At 40.2% G+C, this 27,178-nt stretch overlaps 1 protein-coding gene across 3 annotated transcripts; it reads right to left on the reverse strand.

Annotated features, from left to right (window-relative positions):
• On the reverse strand, positions 1-27,146 carry ST13 (ST13 Hsp70 interacting protein). 3 transcript variants are annotated; one of them, XM_074902543.1, is made up of 12 exons: positions 26,928-27,146; positions 21,484-21,536; positions 19,067-19,129; positions 18,889-18,959; positions 18,297-18,363; positions 17,765-17,849; positions 15,694-15,804; positions 14,251-14,353; positions 10,844-10,960; positions 10,086-10,150; positions 8,795-8,906; positions 1-4,501 (listed from the first exon to the last, which is right to left on the reverse strand). In XM_074902543.1, the coding sequence occupies exons 1-12, from the start codon at positions 27,035-27,037 to the stop codon at positions 4,373-4,375; spliced, it is 1,086 nt and encodes a 361-aa protein (XP_074758644.1). In that variant the 5' UTR covers positions 27,038-27,146; the 3' UTR covers positions 1-4,372. The 3 variants fall into 3 exon arrangements, with proteins under 3 accessions (XP_074758644.1, XP_074758645.1, XP_074758643.1); XM_074902544.1 differs by having other exon boundaries at positions 19,067-19,112; positions 21,479-21,536; XM_074902542.1 differs by having other exon boundaries at positions 4-4,501; positions 8,795-8,895; positions 10,087-10,150; ... (1 more) ...; positions 21,479-21,536; positions 26,928-27,143.
• Between the last annotated feature and the right edge of the window lie 32 nt (positions 27,147-27,178).

Here is a 27,178-nt window from a genome sequence, read left to right on the forward strand (position 1 = left end):
AAGCTCTCAAGCTTGTCTGAGACTATCCATCTAGAATATACATTTCAGAAGCGTATTTGTACATCAAAGACAGGTACAGTAATAACACTTTGTTAGCAAGATTACAAGTTAACATCTTGGTTACTCATCAATCATTCTGATTTACAGGGAAGTCCTTGGTATGTACATTCAGTAGGACCTCCAGTCAGTGAGTGTGGAGGAAGGTTTGTCTTACATAAAGTTCCGGTTTGTGAGGACCACACCAGAAGAATGAGACTTACCTAAGCTCCGATTCACAAGGTGATCAACGACTTGTAGCCCAAAATCACCTGAACTTTTTTGTTGCTCCATAGCACAGATTCACCAGCTACCACCTGATCTGCTGCATTTCTTTGTCACATTAAAACTGTTCCTGCTTTGTCTGTATTCGCATTTGCTTATATCACACTACTGACCTCCTATGCCTCGTCCTGTAGTACTCAACATAGTGGTCTCTGCATCCAATTGGAAGCTGCTGGTTTTTACTCCATTTCAGCTCTTTGGTAATCCAGAATTACTCTTTTACAGTGCTGCCCTCACTCCATCATGTATCAAGTAAGGTTGAGGCTTACATCTGCGAAGCTCTGAATAAGGTTTATGAGACACCTTTCTCTAGACATCAGAAGAAAATACTGCTGCCATTTTCCTTAATGAATCACCCTTCTGTTTGAGGATGCCAGTCCACTTCTGTACCAGTACCAGCCACTATCAGACTACCCTGCAGCCAATGAAAGGAAACAACCTTCTCACATCTACCATTATTCCAACCACCCGCTTGCCCTACAACCCTGAATGTACTGCGGTATCCCCCAGCCTGGATTCACTGTAGGATTTCAAAGGGCCTCCAAACGCTTCCAGTTAGGAGCATGCCACAATGCACAGGAAGGTATATACCAAGCTGACCTGGATCCAACTCACCCTGGCTAGGTGCACAACCTCCCATCCCTTTGGGTGAAGGATTCTACTTGGACAGCAGTTGTTACAAGCAACCGTAACAATACTGCTTGCTCTTACATCTCACAGAAGAGGGATGTACAGGCACATGAGAGAGCATGGCTTGTACAACCTTTAAAATGGCCCTGAATGTAACAAACAAGAACAAAGTGGTATTTAAAGACAGCTATTTTAGACTACCAATACTACTGCTGGCTACTTGCAACAAGCTGTTTCTACAACATGGTTTTACCTTTACATGGCTTTTTAATACTTATTGAACCATTCTGCCTCTGGCCTATCACAGCTCTTGTCCCACCTGCCTTCAGCCAACACTGACAGTCTGGCTCCTGCCCATCTGATTATGGCCTTCCAACAAAGACAAACCAAGCCACTTAGACAAATAGCTTTTATTCACAGCCCAACACTGAAATGAGAGAAATTCTCAAAAAAATTCTGGTAAAGGCACCAAGCCTTGCAGTCTCAACATTACTATACAATAGGGTTCACTGTGTAGTACAGTCTAGAAGTGGAATCTGACCCGTCATTTATTTTCTCTTGGGCAGCAGTTGAGCCACGGAGGACAGAGAAGTCACTCAGGCAAACACACACAATAACAAGGCTATGACCCTCTACTACCAGTCAGCTGCAGGTGTATCATCACGTTCTCTGGCAGACCAGGTCACCTAATCTGTGGCACTGGACTGGCCAAAGAGCACAGTACACAACTTGCTTCAAATGGCAGAAACACACACCCGAGCCTGGGTCAGCTCCGCCGACACCGCACTATGCTAGCTGAACCATCATACACACTGGCAGCTTTGAGATTCAGACTCAGCCAAGTTGATTGCTGTCACTATACTTGTAACAACCACCCCTACTCTGTGCTGCAATGGAAACAAATAACCTGAAGGAGCTGCCAGTAAATACTGGAGCAAGCACTGAAAATAACAACTTCCTCACAGAGCTACTTGTATCCCACATTTGGAACTTAGGATCTTTGCTCATCTCCTGTGCAGTTAACTTTCTGCACTTGCCCTTTTGTTCAAACCAGTTCAGCTGTTTGGACGTCCACATACCAACTCGGGGAACTGAGATGCAGTCCAGACAGCTCCTCAATTAATTTATCAGATAACACTAAAAACAAAAACCCCACAGACCAAGGGAGTTACAGGATGTGCATTCCCCAAGAACAAGAATTCAGCTAGATTGCCAATGCTAACATCAAAATTAGGAAGAACGTTTTTCTTGAATTATTCAGCTCTGAATAAGGGCAACTGATGTGTAAGCAAGCAGGCAGGACACAGATATGACTGTTTCTACTAGCTTGGGGAAACTTTTTACTTTTGACTAGTCATGGGTAGACAAACACAAACAGCTAAGATGAAGTAACAGGAAACTGTAGGGAATAAATCTATAATCAAGATACTCTAGTTCATGCACAGCACACACGCACCAGCCTGAATGAAGAAGCTGGGTTTCCGCCCATACTGATGGGTGACCTACTTCAAGCATCTCCTCTTGGGAGGAGAAGATCAAGAATATGACCAAAAGCCAGGCACACAGCAACACCCAATCATAACTTGAGTTCATTTGGTCATGAAGACAAGCCCTTAAGCGTTTCGTTCCAATTTAAACCGCAGTTATATATACAGTTTCATTAAAGCACTTCCACATTTAATTTAAGCAAAATAGGTTTTATCAGAAAGTTACACAAACCCAAAAAACTTTATTTTTCAAAACCATACTTTATTTTTAAAGGCTAAGAGAAGTATTCAGAACTATATTTCTTAAGCAAAAAAGATTCACATTTCATTCTGCAGGGTCATTAGTATGAGAAAAAGCATTTGGGGATTTATTTTTTGCAACTGTTGTGAGGTCCTACACCAATCTATATTTATTTTAAAATGGTAACATCCATTATGGCTTAAGATACAGAATTACAAAAGAGTAACATAAACGTTGAGATTCAAATGGTAAACAGGTAACTATGGTCATTATTCCACAGAAAGATAATGTTTTAGCTAAGACAAACAGAAGCAACAATTGTCTTTATTGGTAGACAAATCAACTGAACATCATCAGCACAGACACTGCTTCAAGGATACCCACACTGTTCATCTGCAAATTAGATGAATGTTCCGTTTGCGCCAATTGCTTCACCTTTTCCTCCATATCACAAGCCTCAAAAACATGGAAGTATGAAATCATGACAACAGCTTTTTGTTTTGGTTCGGATTTTTGGTGGGTTTTTTGTTATTTTTCCTTTTTTTTTAAAAGAAAAGGATACAAGAAAAGATGGAAGACTACAGTATGCGGTGAAGGAAGAGTCATCACCTCTAAAGAGACAGCAGGACTTTGGCCAAGAAATTTTAATCATTAAGCATGTAAGGACTCAAACCGACTCAGAACCCAGAGCTGCAATTTTGTTGGGTGTTCTCCCCTTCACTGATTTGTAACTCAGCATTTACATGTTCTGGATGGCTTGCATTCAGTGGGACAGAGGTAGTGATGGGAACAAGATTCCTTCCCTAAAGTTTCCAAATAAATGAAATCTGGTAAGCATGGCCCCAACAAAGGGCAAGTGCAACCAGTGGAGGACCTGCCAACTGGGAAAGGACAAGAGCACAAGCACAGACAGTAAGATGCTCTCCCATACCCAGACTGATAAATAAAATGTTACATAAAGGTGCCGGACAAGAATTGAGCAAGTAACAAAACCTCTGTGGCGTCTGCAATACCTGCTTCATGACAGGTTGTGCAAGGGATAGGACTGTACCTCTGCTGCAGTTGTGGTGATCAAAATATTACATTACTTGCAGTACTGCCAGAAGTTCCAGTGTGTAACTAGCTAGCATGACTATATTGGTAATTTTAATATCTATATAAAGTCAGTCACCCATTTAAAATAAAAATAAAAATAAGGACTTGTATTTGCAGACAATTCCTTTATCCAGTTAATTCTTCAGACTTGTCCCACTTTTGCTATTTGTGACTAGGCCAACTTTTCTGTCCTAAAGGGATTAAGACAGACTTCAACTGTTAAAGTTCCTTTCTCTTTGCTCACTAAGAGTAATTTAAAAAAAAATCCAAAACAACACAACAGCAGGTTTTTATCTTACACTCCTAGAATATTACAATTTCTTACAGGAGTGTTCATTCAAAGGAAACTCTGTAATACTTAAAATAAAAGGTTGCAACTCTTGGACAAGGAGGGATGGTTCAAACTAGGTCATCTGAATATAATTTGAGTGCTGTAAACCAATCACTGAATAAACTCAACACTTGGGGCTGGATAGCAGTTCTTAGAACACCCCGTATCTCTTCTTAAGAAGATCAGAGGTACAATGGTTTGTTTTATTGCGACACTGGTTAGCCAAATCCAATTCTTCCCAGATATGATTTTTAAGAACCAGGGATTTTACGGCTTATTGCCAAATTTGGCAGACAATTTACTGATGAGATTCATGACCTTGGGATTGTTCTGGTACTTGGACATATTTGCTGGGTTCTGAGCAACATCTTGAAACGCAACCATAACTTCTGGATCCTGCAGGACAAAGAGCAAAAAATTAGGGCATTTATAAAACAAGTCTACAAAAGTTAGTGGTGCATGGTTCCAACACAAATCTAGTCTTGCTCATCTTCTAACATAACAAGACCAGATTAGAGTTTCAGGCACGTTGTTAATGCTGCATCAGTAAACACCAGAATCACTACTGAACTTGTTACAGTAATAGCTCAATGTGTGAGAAAGGGGATAAGAATTCTTTCTCAAAACAGGAGCCAAACAGAGCCACACCTACTGGATTATTTCTATTCTGACATCTTCATATACTTTTTGAAGGAGGCAGGAGATCTATGTGAGTAGCGTGCATGATAGGATAATCCTCCTCTGTGCAACAACTGCTACTCATCCCTTTCACCCCTTTTCCTTTTCACAGAAGAAACTTTAATCTGCTGGACTGTGAGCAGATGATGTGGCAATGTTTGGCTTTTTAAAATGCATCTAATTCTCAGTCACTTCCCACCTCCTCTGAGAAATAACACTTGGAAGAGAACCTTGCTATCTCTCATCACACTACTGTTTGTTGCAATTGATAAATACATTCACATACACATTAAAGTTAGTGGTCAAAAAAATAACAACTTAATCTTCCCTATTTAATATGAGATGCATTAAACTGTATTTTTCTGTACTTGTAATACACCTTTGGCCTCCACTGAACTAGAATTGGTTTTACTCATTTTACATGTGTATGTTTTCAATGGCACCCTGTAATAACTCTGTATAGACCAATTTCACATCTCAGCCTGGAAAAATGGTTTCCATTATAAGCAACTTCCGCAAAGATTCAAGTTTTCTTTAATTCATCTAAAGTGCAAGCAGTTTATTATGTCCAATACAAGTCATCTGCATTAGCTGTAATTTCACTTGCTCTTCTTTCTAGCACACTGAAGTAGTTTCACCGAAAAGATACATTCTTCCCTAGACTTCTCACCCATTTCTACCGCAGATATAGTCTTTGGACACCATCAAAAACCAACTGGTGTCCTTAATGCTGTCTGTGCTACAATAACACCATCCTGTATCTATTCTAGCATCAGACACAGACAAAAGCTGTTTAACAAGTCTGATCCAAAATTGCACCTGGTAGGCGTAGACTCCACTGAAATCACCCACATGGTTCAGTCATGTCTTATACATGTTGGGAACCAAGAGTCAAGTCTTACCCTTTGTTAGAAGGATTTACAAGTGTTTTGTCTCCCTCACAAAAGGGAATCTGCAAACTCTATGAAAAATAGGATGCTGAAGTTCAGAAAACAGACACTGGAGATATTTTCTCCACTTTACAGGATTCCTATGCAAAGAAAAAAAGATGACTTTCACAACCTCAAACTTCTTGAATTTCCAACTTCAAAATAGGGCATATGACTACAAAGATTGTGTCATGTTGTTAAATGTGTGTTTTCACCTGTATATGAATGTGGAACAAAAAGCTGAGTAAGCTTATTCACTGATTTGTGTCCAAGCACACCTAAATGAATGTTAAATATCCTATTTTATGCTACGTGTTCTATGGTCATGTAAATTCACAGCAAGTAAATTATTCTGTACTTGTGCAACTCCCCAGAAGCCTTCAACCTTGGACTGTGTTTATAAAAACGTTTAACGCATCCAGGGTTTCACATTGATGAGCAGTGTGGTGTACTGAAAGGCATGGACTCCCCCATTATCAGAATTAAGTTTAAGGCTGAAGATAACAACATTTCCATAAGGAAATATTTAGTACACAGGTGGAATGGGAACCATTGTATAAAATGGCATTAGTGAAACATTCAATTTTCTAATGCTCTAGTCTTCAGTTGCAGAAGGATGAAAAATACTTCCAAGGAAAAAGTTATCACTATTCTTTTTTCAATCTTACACATTTTGGTGGAAGTCTGGGTCTAACACATGACTACATGTCAAAAAGAATCCATAAATTCATCTTAATGCCTCACTCCTTTTGAAAAGAACTTGTATTTGACCCACGACAGCTCTCCAAAACAAAGTATCATTTTGTGTCCAGAGAAAGCAATTGCACATACAAGACAGGAAGTACTACAGAACCCTCCAGACAGCCAAAATAGTAAAATAAGAGAAACACACACAAAAATTTCAGCCAATTCTTCTGGAGATTAAAAAGCTTGGGGCAAATAAGCTTAAAATAGTATGTATTAGAAGTCATTGCAAAAGGTCACAACTAATACCATTAAGAAGCTATCAAAAGAAATGCAACAGAAGTTTTGCAACTGAGTCTTCTGTGCATAAAAGACTAATGCAGCCACAATTAAAAACAAAAAGAAAAGAGAAAAAAGAAAGAAAAGAGGAAATATCCCGAAGATAATAAATCTTCAGCTAATGGAACTATAAATCTTCATTAAGAAAGAAGTTTTTACACAAGTTTGCAGAGATTCTTATCTTGATGCCAATGATGAGCAATAACTTTATAAACAATCCATAGGCAGCCATATCTGGTTCATTGGTTGTTTCCACAGATTACAAGCTGAAGGTGACAGTGTAAACGGTTTAGCCTAGCTCATGTTCAGGCACACACAGTTGTAAGGTTTCCCAAGATGTTAACAGACTCAGGCATATTTCACTGTTAGCTCATGGAGAATAGTCTCAAAGATAATGAGACAATAGTCACTAAGTCTAAAGAGATTGAGAAGGTAGTCTTTATTCTCCGAATACTCCAGTTTCAGCAATAACTCCTCACTATGAAAAGCCTCTACTATACTGTCAGTTAAAATAGTATCTTAAGATTAGCGATTTGGGGGAAACTTGTGTGATTCAGTATCTCCAGACTTTTTCATAACACCTCAGATACCCTATGTAATAGCTGCCAGCTACCATTATCCATCAACATATTCTGCCATGAGCAGAAGCCAAGCAGCAGAAACTACTGTCTTTTAAGACTAGAGCTTACACTGCCTATTCAGAGAGGACCAGAACATAGTCAGCTGGACACTGGGAAGAGGTGGCAGTGCAGACATAGATGAAATGCTGAATAAATCATATCTAGATGTAAAGTTTGTACAAAGAGGTCTGCAAGAGACAGCAAGAGGTCAGTCAAGGCTTTGCTGACAGATTCTACATCTTAAAGCCTGCCTGCATTATCAGAAAACACCATCAACACACATCCTTGCAACAGAGTCCTACAGTATATTGGGGTGTATATAATCAGCATGCAACAGTCTTAAAGGCATGTGGCAAGCACTTAATATTTAGCTGCATCTCAAAGTTCTCTTTTCAGCAACTCTAATTTCAAACTCCTGTATCACAGCATAAGTTAGCCAGGTAATGAATACAACTGCAAGTCATGGACTTTTTTTGGATGGTTTGCCTGCAAGTCAACATTGCTAACTGGGGCAGTCCAAGTAAAGGTTTGCTTCCAAACACCAGCAACCATTAAGGGAACCAATGAGCTTTTCCACGGAAAGTGATGCCTTTTTGTGATTTCAGGGCATACCAAATAATGGTCCCTTGTGATGTTTTTATTTGGATGGGGATCATAGTTGTTCAATGAGCTGAGAACACCACATAACTCTAGTATAACCACAGCAATCCAGAAAAAGTAACAAGACACTTTTACACCTGATCATACTAGTATGCAAATACGAGCTATACAGCTCAAATTTTTCTTAGCCCACCAGTCCCCAAAATTGATGTTGTCAAATATGTTCTATTTAATCTGCTGAAATATTTTCCTTGTGTAAAAGTAGTCACGACATTGAGCAATTAACCAATCAATTAATCAAGCCCACTGGAGAAATAAGCTTTCTGAACATGAATTTAAAAAATGCCAGATGCAGAACTATTCTGATATTACTTTGCCTCTGGCAAAAACCAAACACTTAATTCCCTAAGAGAAAGACAATTATCACCTCAATATTATTGTAATGTATTGTGTTGCAACAATATTAACAATAATTTTTTGATTGTGTATAATTATCTAACCACAATGTGTGTGCACTCAAAAAAGAAGCAAATGAATTATACCATGTGGAAAATAACCAGTAAAGACACTCAAAAGAGATGAAGACAGTTTTGTCTATCATAGATGAGTATTAGGCGGGGAGGGGGGGGCATCTACAATTAAGCTCCCATCCGTTGGAAAAATAGCTAACATTGATTCCAGGCAGTCTGGTGCCACACACAAGGAGAGAATTTCACAACAGAAATAAGCAAGCATCTCATTGCTATCCAGAGGGTCATATCTTTCTTTGTTCCCCTAGCTCACAGGCACTGTTCTTCCCTCATTCAGAACATTTAGCTTTGATTTTAACAAATACTAACCTGCATGGCCGCAAGGACTTCTGGATCACTGAGAATCTCATTGAGACCTGGCATACCTGCCATTCCTGGCATACCTCCAGGCATAGCCCCAGGAAATCCACCTGAAAATCCAATTCAAGAAGAATGCACAATGAGAAACATTTAATTCATATATACAGGAGACTCACTGAGAGAGACTAAGACAGACGTCCTTTGCCACACCTCTAAAGCCACATCTTCCATAAGGCTACAGTTGGTCCACTGAATGGAAAGCAGTCTTTACCTTCTCTTTCTAGAAAGACCTACATCTTATTTCATCCATGTTTTTAACCCAAATGAACAGGAGGCTTGTAATGACTGTCAGGTTCTAGCACCTTGTACACAGATGCAGTTACTTTTCTGGTTAACTTAAATGAAGTAGGTCTCAAGCCCAGGAACATAAGGAGTTTGAACACCTGGGGTGAACAATTCAAGGCAAAAGCAGATCAGCAGTAGTATGTCCCAGCACATTCCACATTTGGCAAGAACCTTAGGTTTGAAAAAAATTGTACTAACAAAGAAAAAAAAAAAAAAATCCCTGAAGCAAAATGCTTGAGGTTCTGTTTTCAAATTCTTAATCAGCAGCTACCCTAGGTGTGCTGAGTGAGCAGGGTAGATACAGTCTCTTTGGTTCCCCTGACAAGCTGATCCAGCTGGAGCATGCACACAGACTACCTCAACTACCTCTCAATCTTCAGGAGTACTTACTTCATTAGTACTTACTCTTGATTATCCCCAGTTTATTGTGTCCAAAATATCATGGAAAGCCCAATTTTTGTGGAATTGTCCAATAACAGCTTTTCTGTAAGGTAGACTGCACTACCTCCTCTGAGAAACTATTCTGTTCAACAGCTTACAACCATCACAGATTCCCCTAATATTAATTCAATCCAAATTTTCAACTTTCAAACTACTGTTCTTAAGCAGAATGGGTCTGAGGCACCCTGGGTAATTTAGAAAATGTTTTTATACTAGTTTTTCAGCACATATTATTAAACAAATACTTCACCTTTGTTTTCCCAGACCTAAATCCTTTCATTCTGTTATTCATCATTATTGATTTCTGTCTTCCCTCTGCTTGCTGCCCAGCAATCCTCTTTAAGAGAGAGGATCCCATCCCTCTTCCCATTAGCGCTGTTATTAGTAGATTCTAAACGTCATAAATTTTTTTTTTCTGTCTTGAGAAAAAAAATGCTACAAAAACCATGGCTCTAATATTCTACACGGAAACAAGTCACCTCTACCTCAAGTATTGGTGCTTAAAAATAAAATACCTGGGAAGCCACCTGGGAAACCACCAAACTGAGCTCCTCCTGCCTGTCGTCTTGCTTCTTCCTCCTGCAGATGAAAGCACATAATTCCACACAAAGCAATGGAACTGCAGCCTGTTTTCTACTGCTCAACTGGTTTTAGGAGAAAAAAAAATAACTGAGACTGTTTCAGGCAGGTAGGCTATCATAATAAACAAAGCACTTCACTATGTACAAAACCACTAGCAAGAAACAGCGATGTCTACTTTAGTATGATTTTGCAGATAAGTTATGCAGAATATGTTTTTAGTGAATATGAACTGCATTTGGTTTAGCTCTCAACTTACATTTTTGGAACTAACTCCTACCTGCAATATATTAAAATATATCAGTAAAGCATGAAGAGAAAGCAAGCAAACCATGTCAGGAAGCAAGGAAGAGAACAAGGTATTATCCTGAATTTAAAACCTCCCACTTGGGGAGACATAAGTACTTTAAGTGAAAACTATTCTGGTACAGTCATACAATAACTGATTTATTGAAATACAGGATTAGTAGAGATTCCAGAGCCTGCGTTTGTCACAAGCAATAAAAGCAGATGCAGTACAATGGCCTCTTCTCCAGATTTCACTATTAGTCAAGTAACCAAGACAGAAATCAATTCTCCAAAATGTAATTCTAAGACTTAAAATGAAAGTAATTTTTCTCTGCAATTCATTTTAACCAAAATAACTATGACGCTCTCCAAACTGTTAAGAAATGTTAAAGCCTAGGTATTCACCCTTTGTGCTCTCTCATGCTCCTCCCGTGCCTTCTTCACTCTTTCCATTCTTTCCTTGATTTCCTTTTCTTCACGCTTCCGCTCATATTTTCGGCGATGTTCTGCAATTTTCTGTGCCTGTTACAATAGAATACCAAGATTTCTTATACATTTCTAGCATATCACACCAAATATTTCAATACATGTAAACATAACCATCTGCTTTTACCAATTATTAATAATAAGATCTGACTTCACATCCTAAAAGCCCTTTTGGTTTAGGAGCCATTTGCCATTTCCTCTCTATAGCCCTAACTGGATCCACCGGAACATGTAGTATAGTATACTTTTTTGCTGTAAAGCTCTGGGACTTGCACCATAGTTAATGTTATCATTCCATGTCCCTTTGTGCTTTTATGCTGAAATATTAATTTCTCCCAGGCTAAAACCAGCAACTGCCCCAGAAAAGGGAATTTTCACTGGAACAAGAACAGGAAGTATAATTCCCCCTGCACACACACATATTTAGATAGTGTTATTGCTGTTTCAGATGCCTCTGCAGCATATATAGCTACACATAAGCAAACCAGAGAATTCCTGAACCAAATCAAGAAAGGACTGGTGGGGACAAAGTTTGCTTCCTATTACTTTTTCTCAAGTATATTAAATCTACAGCCCTAGCAGAAGAGGGTAGTTAGCAGTGAACTCCCTGAGGCCCCTCACTCAAGGCTCATTGTAACAACAGAACACTAACTGTAGCACTGCTTTCCTGAAATCAGAATGTATCCTTATATAGCATTGCAAAAAATAGTTCATGATTTCACTAATTGTGTATGATGATTACCCAGTGACACTTCTGTAACTAAAACCCAGCAAAATCAAGGTTCAAGGAGGGAGATACTAACTACTACAACAAAGGATACTTTTCTTTCAGAATACTCTTTAAAAAGAAATTTTAAGTAGTGAAGTTTCAACACAACTTATTTAGCTAGGAGATACTCATTCCCTACCATCTCATTCTTGAAGTACATCTGCCAGAGAAAGCACGCTGCAGGCAGCAGGACTGACCGATAGTGAATGCAATACATGTTATAGGAACCTGATGTTACAGCCATTCAATAGTTCATTAAGAGAGAGGTAAGTGTTTTGTGGTTGCTTTTTTTTAATGAAATAAAGAGTTTCCAAGTTCTGATTTTCATTGTTTCTAAGTATTTCTCAAAATGAACTAAGAATTTTTAAAATTAGTTAGACTTTCAGCTGAAAGTGCTACAAACTAAGTAGTGCTAGGAAAGCTGGAAGTGAATAAACTAAGTGAATGTATCATCTTCACTTAAGGATAAAAAAATCACCCATGAAAAGATCATATATTTTTCCTTGACCTACATACACAAATTCCTATACAGCTGGCAACTACACGTCAATGTATCACAGACATACTCAGCTGTTTCTGTGCATGGGCAGATTAACTGGGAAATAGAAGGTTCCCCCTCAGCCAAACATTAAGTATACCTCTTATAAAGGTTGAGACCTACAACCTAATTATGTTTACCACAGATCAGTCCAACACAGAAGGCTAATAGGTTGTAAGATGGTTTCCATTGTTGCTTTGCTACAACTTTGCTACAAAGACATGGTAGAAAACCTGAAAGCTGAAGTTATTACACAAAGGAACATTTATGCATGTGAATGGGTTAAGCCTGGCTGGCTGCCAGATGCTCACTAAGCCACTCTCTCACTCCCCCTCCTCAAAAGGACAGAGAGAGAAAAGATGAAGCTCCTGACTTGAAACAAAGACAGGGAGATCACTCATCCACTACCATCCTGGGCAAAACATCAGGAAGATTATATTAATTTATTGCCAATTAAAAGTAGCATAGGATGATGAGAAACAAAGACAAAACCAAAACCACCTCCCCCCATCCCCTTCTTCCCAAAACTCAACTTCACACCTTCATTCCCCACTCTTCTACCTCCTCCCTCCACCCCAAATGTCACATGGGGACTGGGGCTGCGGTCAGTTCACAACACTGCACCTCTGCCACTCCTTCCTCCTCACACTTTTTTCCTGCTCCAGTGTTGGGTCCACCCACAAGATACAGTCCTTCCCAAACTCCTCCACTGTCAGTCCCCCCCATAGGATACAGTCCTTCCCAAACTGCTCCAGTGTGGGTCCTCCCCACAGGGTACGGTCCTTAAGCAAACAGACTGTCCCAGCATGGGTCCCCCATGGGCTGCACCTCCTGCCAGAAAACCAGTTTCTGTGGGGGCTCCTCTCTGCAGGCTACAGTTTCTGCCAGGAGCCTGCTCCAGCAGAAAGTGGACTCTCCAGGGACTGCAGCTTCCTTCAGGGCACACCCACTTGCTGTAGCATGGGGTCCTCCATGGGCTGCAGCGTGGGTACCTGTGTCTCCCTCCATGGGCTCAAGGGAGATAAACAGCTTAAGCATGATCTTCTCCATGGGCTGCAGAGGAATTCTGCTCCCATGCCTAGCACACCTGCTCCCCTTCCTTCACTGATCTTGGTGTCTGCAGGGTTACTTCTCTCTTTTTTTTTTTTTTTTTTTTTTCCCTGTACTCCCCTCTCTCTCAGCTGTTGTGCTGCATTTTCTAACATATTTAAGAAAGGGTTATCACAGAAGCACAACCAGCATTGCTGACTGGCTCAGCTTTGGCCAGCAGTGGGTCTGTTTTGGAGTCAGCTGGAACTGGCTCCATCTGACACATGGGCAGCCCCTTGTCTCTTCTTTCAAGAGGCCAGCCCTGCAGTCTCCACCCACCCCCAACCTTGTCATGTAAACCCAATACAATGAAACAGCTGCAATCTGTGGACTGTCAACCATTTTGAAGGAATATGCAAAACAGATGAAAAAGAAAACCTCCTGTCAATAGTCTTACATTTGTTACAGAAAAGTTCTTCTTTAGAAGAATGCTGGGGGCAACCACTTGAGAAAAACTGAAAATCAGTCTTACAGAGTTTATGCTGCCCTCATGGGGTAGACTAACGAAAGTACAAATTACAGCAAAGAACCCTTCCCTTGTAAAACGTGTTTAGGATAAAGCTTTGATTAAATTCAGAAACGTCTTGAAAAATATCCATTATCAATGTTCTCTTGTTCTTCTGAATTTTTTTAATCTAGATTCTAAAATGCCTGGCAAACTTCAACTGCTTCAAATTTTTCTGTTAAGATTTTTAAAAAGGTACATACTATTTCATAGTTCACTTACATGCCCAGCCCCAGAGACTCAGTTTCTCTACACAGAGCCATAAACAGCTGTGATTGAAGACAAAAGTATTTATAAACTCAGTGTGAAGCATCAGATGACAGATGAACACATTCCCACAAGACAATGCATACAGGAAGAATTTGAAGGCAGCCATGTCACCCAAACAAATAGAGGAGGGATCCCCATTATGCCTCCTCACTTACTCTTGGTTGCACCTCCTTCAGCATGGCACTAGCATCTTCATCATAATCCAGTTTACAAGCTAACGCAAGATCATGAGCAGCCTCCTCCCAGTGACCCAAGAGTCTGGAATTCAGATGACACCAACATTCAGAAGGAAAAAGCAAACTGAACTCTTACAGTTCTTCAAAATATTTACAACCACGTGGCATTCAGCACTTTTACGTGCAGCTATATGGACTTACAGAAGTTTAATAATCATGGTGTTTTCTGTAACCTGCACAATACAATGCCATTAAGAGGATACTTGCTTGCTTCATACCCTTACAATAACTTTTGCTTGAAGTAGCAATGAGAAAAAACCCCCCTCAATCAGCCAGTGTCATTGTTTGCTATAAACAAGAAGGGTCTAACAGGGAGGACATACCCTACCTAAACATGTGAAGCACACTAATAAAAATACTCTGTACCAGTAGGCATGTGGTTCAGTGTAAAACTACACATTCTGTGTTCTCTGTAAGTCTATACCACTACTACCTCAAGCTTAAGTGAGTGCTAAGCAAAGAGGGTTTAAACATCCTGCATAACTATCTTAGTTGAAGAGGTCATACAAGCTACTGCATGCACTCCTTAACCATTTATACAAACTCTCGATAATTTAAAATTTAAGAAAATGGTGGTATTCTTCAATGGTCAAAGCACCTCTGCTTACAGACAAAGCTCCAGTCTTCTCACTCTTAGGGTATGCGGAGTTTATTAAAACTGTAGACATTAAAAAACCATTCTGAACATTGTTTAAAATGCCTTTTTTTTGGTAAGTTCTATTAGCATTTACTCTTTCCACTTTTATACAGACCGAAAGAAGTGTCACCTTACTTTTTTTTTTTCCCGATTTATTGTCATTTAAAAAAAGTTTAACTGTAGTTGGGGGGGGATGCACACTAGCCCAATACCATTTTAAGTGATTACACTGTTTGCTTAATACCACTCTTCACTGCAGCTAATGGCTCCCTAGGCAGTTTAATTTACTATGTAAAAGAGCTCTAGGATCTAATGGAGTAAGGGCAGCAAAGAAATGTTTAAGAATTACAGGTTAGGAAATAAAAACTGAACTAAGTGAAAAAAGACCTCTAAACAAATAAAGCCCACAGTCCTAGAACTCACAATTTTTAGCAAATGATTAGAAAATGCTATTCAGAACAGCACTAAGCCATTATAAAATGTTTATATATAAAAAAAAAAGACAATGCCAGAAGGACTACTCACAAACTGCCATCAAAAAAAATCATCATCATCCTTTCTTTCCTGTAAGTCATACACTCAAACAACGGTTTCTTGGCTCATGCCTACTGCTTTCAGGTACAAGACAGACAGTTCAGAGACAGAAGAGAAGGAAAGAATGCATAAACTAAACTCTTCCCCCCAAGTAAGTAAAGAGATTATCAAGCACAAGTGCAGTTCACTACCTATGCGCTTTTCCTCTCCATTTGTAGGTCTGTGCCGAGTCAGGATTGATCTTGATGGCTCTGTCACAATCTCTAATGGCAGCATTTGGCTTCTGCAGTTTCACAAAAACACTGTGGGAACAAGAACATTTATTGTACATATTGAAATACCAAGTTACTAAGTTAAGATGGAAATAATTTTGGATGACTAACAGGCAAGATAATGAGATAATTTGAAGAGCTGAGTTCAAAAAGATTTCATAGTGACAATGAAGTCACTGAAATTTAGTTCGGTCCCCCCCCCCCCCCCCCCGTAGGTGAATCATTAGCAAGAAGCAAAAGCATTCATTGTTCAGACTCAAGCCTTGCCAGCAATAGTAACTTTAGTGCATGCAAAGGACAGTTCAATTCCAAGGTGTTTGGCATCTACAGCCAATGGCAACTAGCAGTTGAACAAAACAACAATATCATTATGCCTGCTATATTATATAGACTTTAAAAGAGTAAGACAAAGCATGAGTTATCATACAATCTACAAGGATCAATGGCTAGAATCAGCAGGAATTACAAAAGGAGACATGAGATGAGTCATCAAAATTAAAAGAGGCAAAACAAAACAAACACAGAAAGTAGCCCCAATCTCTTGTCAGTTAAGTGAAATAACTGCAAATGTTACAATACACAAGCATATCAAATTAACTAGTAGGGCAGTACTTTAGGAGGTTCAGGAATTTCATATGAAAAATCTCTGAAGGAAACACTAAAAAACATCCCTGAACTGACAAAAGTATTTGATATTCAAGATACTTCAAGTCAGAATTTCAGCCCTTTTACATCTACTTGAAAACAATTTATCAACAGTTAAGAGTGCCTGCAAGTGTGCTAAAACAATTTATCAGCAATTAAAGAGTGTCTGCAAGTGTGCTTGCTTTATAACAAGCCTTAATGAGGAACTTAGTCACACATTCTCTCTGTGTCTCAAAGCTACACCTCACCAATGAGAGATATTCCAATGCTGCTCTGCACAAAAACCTAGTCTCCCAAACAGCCCCTCCCAACCCCTTTCCCAAACCAAAATCCAAGTACACCAGAGAGGTTGATTACTCACAGCACTTGATCAGCACTGCTGTTACACTGCAGGTTTTACAATATATTGTCTGCCTATTTCTACCAGAGGCTAAATTGAGTTAACTTTTAAACTTTTCCTAACAATCTTAGGTTTTTTTCATTACTAATCCAAGTCCCAAGAAGATATGGCACTCTAAGAGGCTTTGAAAACAGTCCTATAACAGCAACAACAACAGTGTATTAAAGTACACAAGTGGTGTTAAAAGTGGTGCAAAAACTCTAATATGGAAAGGAAAAATGAGGAAGGTATGTACCAGTTAAGATGTACTAGAATGGAACAATTAAAGGACACTACTTAATCACATGAAAGCCATCAGAAGTTGAACACTCTTTTGAATTATACCTTGCTATGGAAAAAATTCACTAAACTATTAGTGGGGGTTTTTGTGTAAAAGGAGGAAAAAAAGAAAATCTGTGGGAATTTCTGCTTCTGCAACCCAGACTTCTCTGGCCTTCATCAAGAATTAGGTAGATGTAATTACCAGTGAGGTAGGTATTGAATGGGTTGAGAAATAGTGTGTCCTGTTCAGTCATAGGACTGTTAAACAGAAACCAGTCTACTTCATAGCGAACGATTTATTGGGTACAAAAGGGAGAGAATTCACATGATCCACAATTAACTTTGCATCTAAACAGGACATGATTTCAATCATCATCTTAATCCCAGAATAAAACTTCAGATTTAACAAGTGTTTGTTACCCAGCATTATTCTAACTCAACATACCAAAAGCCATATTACCACAATGCATTTTGGAACACCATTCTGTTACTTACTCTATTATCAAGACTCCTTATAGGGCTGCTTCAGCAAATCTGACAACAGAAAATGTATGAAGTGTACTTTTCCCTTTCCTTCATGCGGTTTAAGTTTACATAGATTCTCAAGTTGCCATTGTATTTAGGTTCCTTAAGGAAAATAATAGAACAGGCAGAAACATAAATCACTAGTTTATAATGACTCACCTTGCCCTCTTGGCGTACAAGATGGCCAAACAAGGATTCAGCTTGATAGCATCCGTGAACAAGTCAACAGCCTTCTGAAGTTCACCTACATATGAGTACCAGTAAAGTTTCAATCATAACGCAATGAAATTACATCCAACTTGCTAAACCTGCCTTACAGGATGTTATGTCCCTAGGCACTTCTTAAATGAAACACTATCAACAAAGGAAAATCAATTTCTCCTTGGTATGTTACTGAAGTACAAACTCCAAAATTAATGCTGGAGAGGAGGAGAGACTTTTCCCAGTTAAATTTGTACATTTAACTTTCTATGCAATCAAATCAGAAGTCACCTCTTTATTACACAGCTTTTCACTGCATTAAGACAAACCACTGGAGACTAATCATAGTATGTAGGGAAGTACTAAAATGATCTATCTGTAATTTAGATGCTGCAGTACCTCATTTCCCCTTGCTCTGCCCAAAATTATAACTACATTGGGAAGACAGTACCTAATGTCATTGAATATGCAGCAAAAAACAATTTATCACCTTCACTTAGAGCATTTATCGCTTCGATCTTCTTCTCATTAGCTTGATCCATCATGTCTTCAGTAACCTAGGAAAATAAAGAAAAAAAACACACGCAAAAACCAAAAGCTGTAGAGTCCAGGCCAGAATTACCATGCTAATACAGTGCCAAAGAAAGGGCCTTTGGTTTTCTCATCCCAGTATCTTGTTTCTAATTTGCTTTGTAATCACAGTTTAAAAAACCAACCAAACAAACTTTGCTTTCAGCTTGGAGAATTAGCCACCATTATTCTGAGCTAGAAAATGCTCAAAAGGTAAGTTGAATAATGGCAGATTTCTACACAGCCAGTTTTCACAGGTGTTTTGATAAATTATTTTGGTGTTTTCTGACCTGATAATCCTCACTTAACTTTTGGATGGACTCTAACCTTGACTAAGAAAAGACTGTGGTTTTAAGCCAGTAAGTTCTCTATTTAAGAGAAAAAGACCCAAAGCAACAGCTGGCTACCTAGCTGATTTAGTACTCATCCCCCCTCAGCTGCTATCCTTGACTATACTGGAAACCTCTCTCTATCTTTTCTCCTGCCACAGACATTGAAAATATTGTGCTTACCTCAACATTTTCATCTCCCATTTCCTGAGGGTCATCATTATCTGGTTCAATCACTCCCTCATTGTCAATTTCTGGGGGAAAAACAAAAAGCAAGATTAAGCTCCATCTACAAACAGAGAGTATTTCCAGAATCATATCCAAATTGGTCAGCTGTGGTAAAGTAATTTATTTTCCACACCTAAGTCACTCTCTTCACTTTCTGGTTCAGGTGATTTAACTGGCTCCTCTGGCTGTTCCTCTGCTTTGCCCTGAAAGAAAAATGATTTTGTAAGCATACATTACTTCTGACTGATATTCTATTCCTACTCTAATAAATAACAATGCATCAGAAAAATTAAAATTAATCTCCAAAGCATCAGATTGCTCTACAGCTAAACTGTTTTAAGATACAAATCTCCTTTTTTCACCTCTCAGATTAAGTCTATCATACATGCAAATAATTCAGAGCCCAAATTTTGACTCATGAACTTCTATTATTGGTCAAGCCCATCCTTCAAACTGTGTAATTCGATCATCAAACCAAGTAATCCAGATAATACCCAATTCAGAACCAGTTTTGCAATTCTTTGCAATTCTCTTCCCGCCTTCCCTCACACATTCTCTGTATCAAAAATTCTCTCAATCTAATACTATTAAACTAAGGTCCTTTAGCAGTGAACAATAAGCAGGTATCAATAATTAAAATACTGTTTCCATTTGCCAAGGTCAAAGATCTTTGCCACTTACACATACTTAGAATGTTTTTCTATCAACTTCTAACTACATTACTAATTTCCTCTGAATCTCATAACTTAGCACATCTTCCTTTGTCACTGATGTAAGATGCTTGTCTTCATATTCAGTGTCACAAACAATACTCACTAGATACACACAATCGTGCCATACAGTTCTAACTAGCCAGTAATTCCAGCATCCACTGTCTTGTTAAATCCAAAAAAGAATTCTACTTTTTCAAAAAGAATTTCAAGCTTGGGGAAAAAAAAAAAAAATCACTAGGTAAAAACCTGGCTGGATGGCCGGGCCCAAAGAGTTGTGGTGAACGGAGTTAAATCCAGTTGGTTGCCGGTCATGAGTGGTGTCCCCCAGGGCTCGGTTTTTGGGGCCACTCCTGTTTAACATCTTTATTGATGATCTGGACGAGGGGATCGAGTGCACCCTCAGTCAGTTTGCAGATGACACCAAGTTGGGTGGGAGTGTTGATCTGCTCGAGGGTAGGGAGGCTCTGCAGAGAGACCTGGACAGGCTGGAGCCATGGGCTGAGCCCAACTGGAGGAGTTTCAATAAGGCCAAATGCCGGGGCCTGCCCCTGGGCCACAACAACCCCCAGCAGCGCTACAGGCTTGGGGAGGAGTGGCTGGAGAGCTGCCAGTCAGAGAGGGACCTGGGGGTGTTGATTGACAGCCGGCTGAACAGGACCCAGCAGTGTGCCCAGGTGGCCAAGAAGGCCAATGGCATCCTGGCTTGTGTCAGCAATAGCGTGGCCAGCAGGGACAGGGAAGGGATCTGTCCCAGTCCTTCGATGACTGTGTTCAGTTTTGGGCCCCTCACTACAAAAAGGACATTGAATGACTCGAGCGTGTCCAGAGAAGGGCAACAAAGCTGGTGCAGGGTCTGGAGCACAGGTCATATGAGGAGCAGCTGAGGGAACTGGGGGTGTTTAGTCTGGAGAAGAGGAGGCTGAGGGGAGACTCATCGCCCTCTACAGCTACCTGAAAGGAGGGTGCAGAGAGCTGGGGATGAGCCTCTTTAACCAAGTAACAAGTGATAGGACAAAAGAGAATTGCCTCAAGTTGTCCCAGGGAAGGTTTAGGCTGGATATGAGGAAGCATTTCTTTCCAGAACAGGTTGTGAGGCATTGGAATGGGTTGCCCAGGGAGGTGGTGAAGTCCCCATCACTGGAGGTGTTCAAGAGTCAGGTTGACATACAGCTGAGGGATACAGTGTAGTTGAGAACAGTTAGTGTTAGGGTAATGGTTGAACTAGGTGATCTCCAAGGTCTTTTCCAACCTAGATGATTCTGTGAAAATCCTGCCATAAATATCTACAGGCCAAATTTATTATCTTCCTTAAACAAATGAACAAAGAACAATGAACACATCTTCCACAACACTGCCTTAAAAGTTTATCATTCAACTGTTCACTTCATTACCTACCAATGCTCAACAATACTTCTCATGCAAAGATTATAACTTAATCCACTAATGACTATAGAAAATGTATATATTCACTAAATATATTTATATATTCAGTGAATGTATAAACAAATAAATATATTTCTTTGTGAAAAGAATGTGAATATATAAAACAAAGAAATCAAGGCTCAGGCATGTGCACTACACAGAACATCAGGCATTCAGGATTAGAGAAATGGAGCATGATAACACTTGGAATAACTAGGAAGCCATCCGTAAGAAGTCATCTACAACATGCAACGGGCAGGCTTCAGACTGAACTGCCACACTCACTCACCCTAGCGTATTCACCCACCCTATTTGCGTAAAAATTGACAGCAATTTTTCCCCTCCTCCTGCTCAGTAATTTTCGCAGAATCCAAAGGTTATTTTTCAAAGATAAATTTTTCGTATCTCACCTTACTTGTCTCCTCTGTGGAGGCATTGGCTGGAGCAGGTGGTATTGTGCCTCCCATACTTTTCAGCAAAATAGAAAAGAGAAAAAACAAAACAGTAAGATTATCAAAATAGTGACATGTATTTTATAATCCTGCTGACAATCTCAGCTTTTTGTTGTGACACAAAAGACCATGATCCAATTCACTGTAAAACCAGCAAATAAAAAGCACACATCCACCATTCTTTTCTCAGTTCAACATAATGCACACTGTGTCAGTTGGCTCTTTCACCTAGAACTCCACTGTGACTTGTATTCATGCACATCATACATCACTCACCCACCCTTTCTCCCAGGGAAAAGCTGCCTCCTTGGCTCAAATGGATTTTCTCCTTAAAATGTAACTTATGTTTAAAGTCAAAACTAAGTATTTTTATTAAAACTAGAATTATGTTTGGAACAGAGTTCAAAGAAGTTAAGAGAAGCATAATGGCTTAAAATGCTTATGCAGTTAGAAAATTGCTGCCTAGAAAAAACGTCATTTCTCTTATGTATTGCAATATTCATGTCTTTCCTTAGCTACAAGTTAAGGAGCATTCTATGTATAGACAGCATGCTTTCAATATAGAACACACTTCTATATTATACCGACTTTGGTTAGCAGCCAGAAATAAGCATAGGCTGAATTCTCCAACATCTAATCACATCTAATGGCCGGCTGCCACAACTATCACTCCCATCCACCCCCTGCCCCACATTCCCACCTACTGATAGTTTTCAACTGCCCTGGCCACACACACTCCAAAGGGAAAAAACATTTCTATGAACTCAACACACTCAACCCACTCCTTGGGGCCCCACACAACTGGTTAGATATGATGCAGGGGAGAGGAGAAGGAAACGCACAAACGGGAGTGGGCAGGTTAACTTTTCTTATTAGTAGCCAGAATAGTGCTGTGTTTTGGGTTCAGTATGGGATTTGGTATGAGAAGATGCTGGTAATACACTGATGTTTTCAATTGTTGCTAAGAGATCAAGGACTCTCCAACTCACCATGTCCTATCCACAGGCAGGTGTATAAGAAGCTGGGAGGGAGCAGAGCTAGAGCACCAGACCCAAACTAACCAGTGAAAAATACCATATCATATAACATCATGTTCTGTGTGTAAAGGAGGGTTGGCCAACAAGGAGGCAGGTTCTTTCTCGCTTCCAGGACTGCAATTGTGTGATCTTGGTATTTCAGTATTGCTAGCCAGGAACAAGCTGGGTATTGATCAACAGGGGGTGAGCAACTGCATTGTGCATTAGCCATTTGTACTTTCTATTGTTATTATTTTATTTTCACCACTCCAATTCTATCCCCCACCCCCGGGTGGGGGAGGGTGAGCAAGCAACCATGAGGTGTTTGGCTGCCAGACGGATTTAAACCAGGACAGCAGGAGGACCTGGAAGGGTGCAGGACTATCTTCTTTCAGGAATTAATGCCACATAAACATATATCCTAAGGATAAGATCCCACAGCTTCTTAAGTCAGGCTGCTGTGGTCTATTTCCCCTTTGTCCTCCCTCCTGTCACCCGCACCATCTCACAGTCAGGCCCCAAACTGGCTGAAAACAAACCTGAATGGGGTGAGACAGGACAGGGCAGGGGTGAATTGGGGGAAAGAAGGTAGAAGAGGGAGGAGGAGGTGGTAGGATTGACAGATCCAGACATGAGGCCCTGTAGCAAAAGGCAAGCAAACAGCACTATGCTACCTCTAGTTTACAAGGATAAACCGTCAAGAAAAAATACCACAAGTTACAAAACCCAGCATCTTTTGAAGCTATTGCAAAAATCTAGATGTGTCCCTAGAACATTCATGTTACTTAATCGAAGTTATACTGCAAGGACTAAACAACTGCAGACTGATAAATCATTATAGAGCTAGACAAGAAATGCAGTACATGTAGTAATTGTTCCTCCTAAATTTTTACCCTTGTAGGCTGACAATAGGGCACATAATTCTCTACCAGTCTGTAAAAATCAGAGTTTTCTCTAGACTGTAGGGAAGCCTTGGAACTTCTCATCTTCCACACAACGGAAACAACAAATTCTGAAGCATTTTAATGGTGCTAACAGCTAATATCCAGAGTAACACAATACTCACAAGTTAAGATCCATCTCAAGCTTTTTGGCAACACTTTTTTTTTTTTTTTTAAACAATAAGACTCTTTCAAAGCCTTGCTTACTGGAAAAAGACTGAGAACCCTCTAACTCAAAAAGGTCAATAACATTCCCACCTTTCAATCATGTATTTAAGAACAGCTCAAGCTAAAAAAACCCACAGAAATCAAATTACTGAGCAATTCCAAATTATCCATCTCAAGATCAGCTGGTTTTAAGTCTGACGCCTTGCATCATCTCAAGGCTGAAACAACCTGATCTGTCATCTTTGCCCTCTTCACATCTCTCTGAAAACTCTCCATGCTTAGAACAGTCTATAAGATACGTTTAACTAATATATATATACACAAACATTTTATAGTATGTTACTTCATGAACTGCCAGGGCAAACAGTTTCACTCCTAGTCCCTGAAAGTTTTTACTATCCAGTTATCCTCCATTTAAACTAGGGTTACATTCCCAGACAATTCGAAAGCAATTTACCCTAAAATCACTTAAACTAATAAGTAAGGACAGCAAGGACACATGCAAAGTTTGCAGTGTATTTAACCTCAATGGTATACACATATTTGAGACAGACTTGTAAGAAAAGGCAGGTACTGAGCCGTATAAATAGCACACACACACAAAAATATTTTAAATTAAACATTTGTCCTAAAACAGAGTTGTGCAATTCCAGTAACAATTCTTGGGAGCTGTCAGGACTCCACTGCAAGAATGACTCCTTACTTCCACTCATCACAGTGATGAGAAGTGCTGCTTTTGTAATTTGTTGGAAGAACTGCAACTGTTATTTCTGCATATGCTTTCATCACTGACAGCAAAATTATCTTTAAACTGGATTACCATGAATTCAAGAGGGTCAAAAATCTATTTGAACAAAACAACAACAACAAAAAAGGCAAAAATCCCTGTTCATCAATTAGGGATTCTGTACTTTACTTTTAAGGTTTACTATTGTTTCTTTGCTCAATTGCAGGTTTTTGAAACATGCCCCCTTTAATGACTCACTTCATAACAATTCAAGTAGAAATATTTGCATTTTTATGCAATTATGAAAAAGCAGGCATGACTAAAAGGGATGTCAAAACACTTTCCAAACATAATCATACACTAGTGTACACCTTCTACACAGATAGCATCTATATTAAATGCAACAGCTAGACAGATGTTAGAAGATAACAAGTGCATGAAAACAGGTAAGACTTAAGGTTTCTGATGCAATATTAACAGCTAGTCAGAAATAAAGCATCCCATTCTGGTTTTACAAGCAGTTAGTATAATTTAAGTTAGAATCATTAGCTTTAAGGGGAAAAAAAAAATCAATCATAAGAATTTTAGCTTAAAGATTTAATGATGGATTTCAGTATCATTTATTCAGTCATTATTCTGTAATCACTCACAACATTGGTGACTAAACCTGTTTTTCAGATTAATACAGGTAAACCTGACAGAGATAAGATTCACTGATTTTATTTCCACCTGAAGCCAGACTCTGCAAAGTTTCAAACAGTTTCCAAAAAATGAGAAGACCCTATAAATACACTTAACAGTCCTACTGCAAATAGCGCTATTATGGAAGGGCAGAGGGCAACCCAAGAGACTTCCAGACAGTTTGACATGAAAAGTAATTTTGCTACTCCTCCAAATATCCAAGTGTGTAACTTACCCGAATATGTAAAAAAAAAAAACAGTAAATTTAAGAAAGCTATAGGAGATTGTACTTCAAAATACTTTTTAACTTCTGAGATAAAGATATCCAGTAAAGATTTCACACGGAAAACACATTACCCAGTTCAAAACTTACATTTTTATACTCATAATACAAGCACCTCTCTATTAAACAAATACAAACTCTAAAAATTAATCTGGAAGTTGGAGCCCTCCCCATTAACATGGGGAAAGTGAGAAATCAGATCATCACCTTTCCAGTCCCTAACTCTTTCTTTGGCCAAAAGAAGTCAGTGTTCTTCCTCTCCCTCCCAAAACACTCTGCTCACACGTTAAGAATTACACAGTGGAAGTAATCTGGGTGAGGCACTGAAGTCTTTTACAGTAGCTAAACGAACTAAAGATCTGCGGTGGAATAAACTAGACAAGCATTTCTTTCCTAGGCATATGTGCAGTTATCAGTAATACAAAATCAAGTGAAGTTAAATAGGAGTCGTTTTACAACCACACTAATATTCAGATGCATAAAAAACTTTAGACATCACTGTAAAAAAAACCAATTAAATAGTTCATTGCAGCCACTTTTATTATGACATACTGTGAAATGCAGTATTTACTTGTATACGTATGCACGCACACAAAGTCTCACTAGCTTTTCAACTAATTATAAGTACTATACAGCAGAAGATAGTTAAAATACTTGCAGATTAAAGCAAATTTTCTAACACAAATCCCAGTTTGTCACTAGATAAAAATCTTTTAAGTTCCCCTTTCATAAAACGTGCACCTGCAAGGGCTTTGCTCACTTCTCAGAGTTCCTTAGCACATCGAGGGTTATAGCTACAAAAGCCAGAGGTACCCCCCAGCTGAACACAGGGGCTCTGGGGGGGGTCTCCGCCAGCAGTAAAGGACCTCAACCCTTCCAACCTGACGCTTCTGGATGCTCAGGGTGGAACCCAGAGGTGTTTTTATATTGAAAAGCATCTGCTATGACAGACCACAGGTGCACAGAATACTCTATGCAGCGTAAATAGCAAATGTTTGAAGCGCCCTCAAAGAGGAGCAAGATCTCAACTACTTGATACATGAAGCTTCAAGGGGCAGGAACCATTCCGCGTGTGAAAACTGTCAGGTATTTTATGTTTTCGGGTACCAGGATGTAAATCAACACCACTCACCTCCCCACAAACTCGGCTCCTTTTAAGACAGGCTAGCCAACTCTGCTGCATAATAGGAGAATTAACTCGGTAAGTATTACTCTGGGGCTTTCCAGCCTGGAAAGCCGAGCCACTGAGATGGCCATGGGGCAGGCTTTTGCAACGGGAACAGCCAGAATTTAAAAAACAAAACAAAACAAAATAACAAGTCTTTTTAACGCTCGAGTTGCAACCCCGGCGCGCCCTGCGGCGGGAAGGGGAGGGAGGGAGGGCGGCAGCGCACCGGAGCCGCGCACCGGCGAAGACCCGCAGAGCGGGACCGGGCTGGAGCGGCGGCGGCAGCAGGAGCGGTACATACCCCCCCCCCCTTCCGCGGCCGCGCGCCGACACCGCGCGCCGACACGTGCCACCCCCGCCCCCACCGGCGAAGCACGCCCCCTCCCCCCGTCCCCCCCGGCGGCGGCGCGGCCCGTGACCGACCTCTCCACCCACTCGCGGAGAAAGGCCAGCTCCTCGCTGTGCAGCAGCCCCGGGTTTTGCCTGCAGAGCCTGACGAAGGCCCGCAGTTCGCTCAGCTTCCGCGAGTCCATGGCGGAACGGCGCGGGGGAGGCGGCGGCGCCCAACACCCGCTCGCTTCCCTGCCCAACCGCCGCGCGGCGCCGTGGAAGCTTCCAGCCCGCCCCGCCCACCGCGAGGCCCCTCCCCCGCCCGCCGGGACACGCCCGCCCCG

This window comes from Athene noctua, chromosome 3, assembly GCF_965140245.1.
Source record: "Athene noctua chromosome 3, bAthNoc1.hap1.1, whole genome shotgun sequence".
NCBI classification, from domain to species: domain Eukaryota; kingdom Metazoa; phylum Chordata; class Aves; order Strigiformes; family Strigidae; genus Athene; species Athene noctua.

Excerpts from the sequence above, each read along its gene's own strand:
- ST13 (XM_074902543.1), bottom strand. The coding sequence starts at position 27,037 with ATGGACTCGCGGAAGCTGAGCGAACTGCGGGCCTTCGTCAGGCTCTGC. Across the intron at positions 15,805-17,764 it reads TTGTACGCCAAGAGGGCAAG|TGTTTTTGTGAAACTGCAGA; the intron begins GTGAGTCATTAT and ends TTGTTCCCACAG. Across the intron at positions 8,907-10,085 it reads TTCCCAGGTGGCTTCCCAGG|TGGATTTTCAGGTGGATTTC; the intron begins TATTTTATTTTT and ends TTCTTCTTGAAT.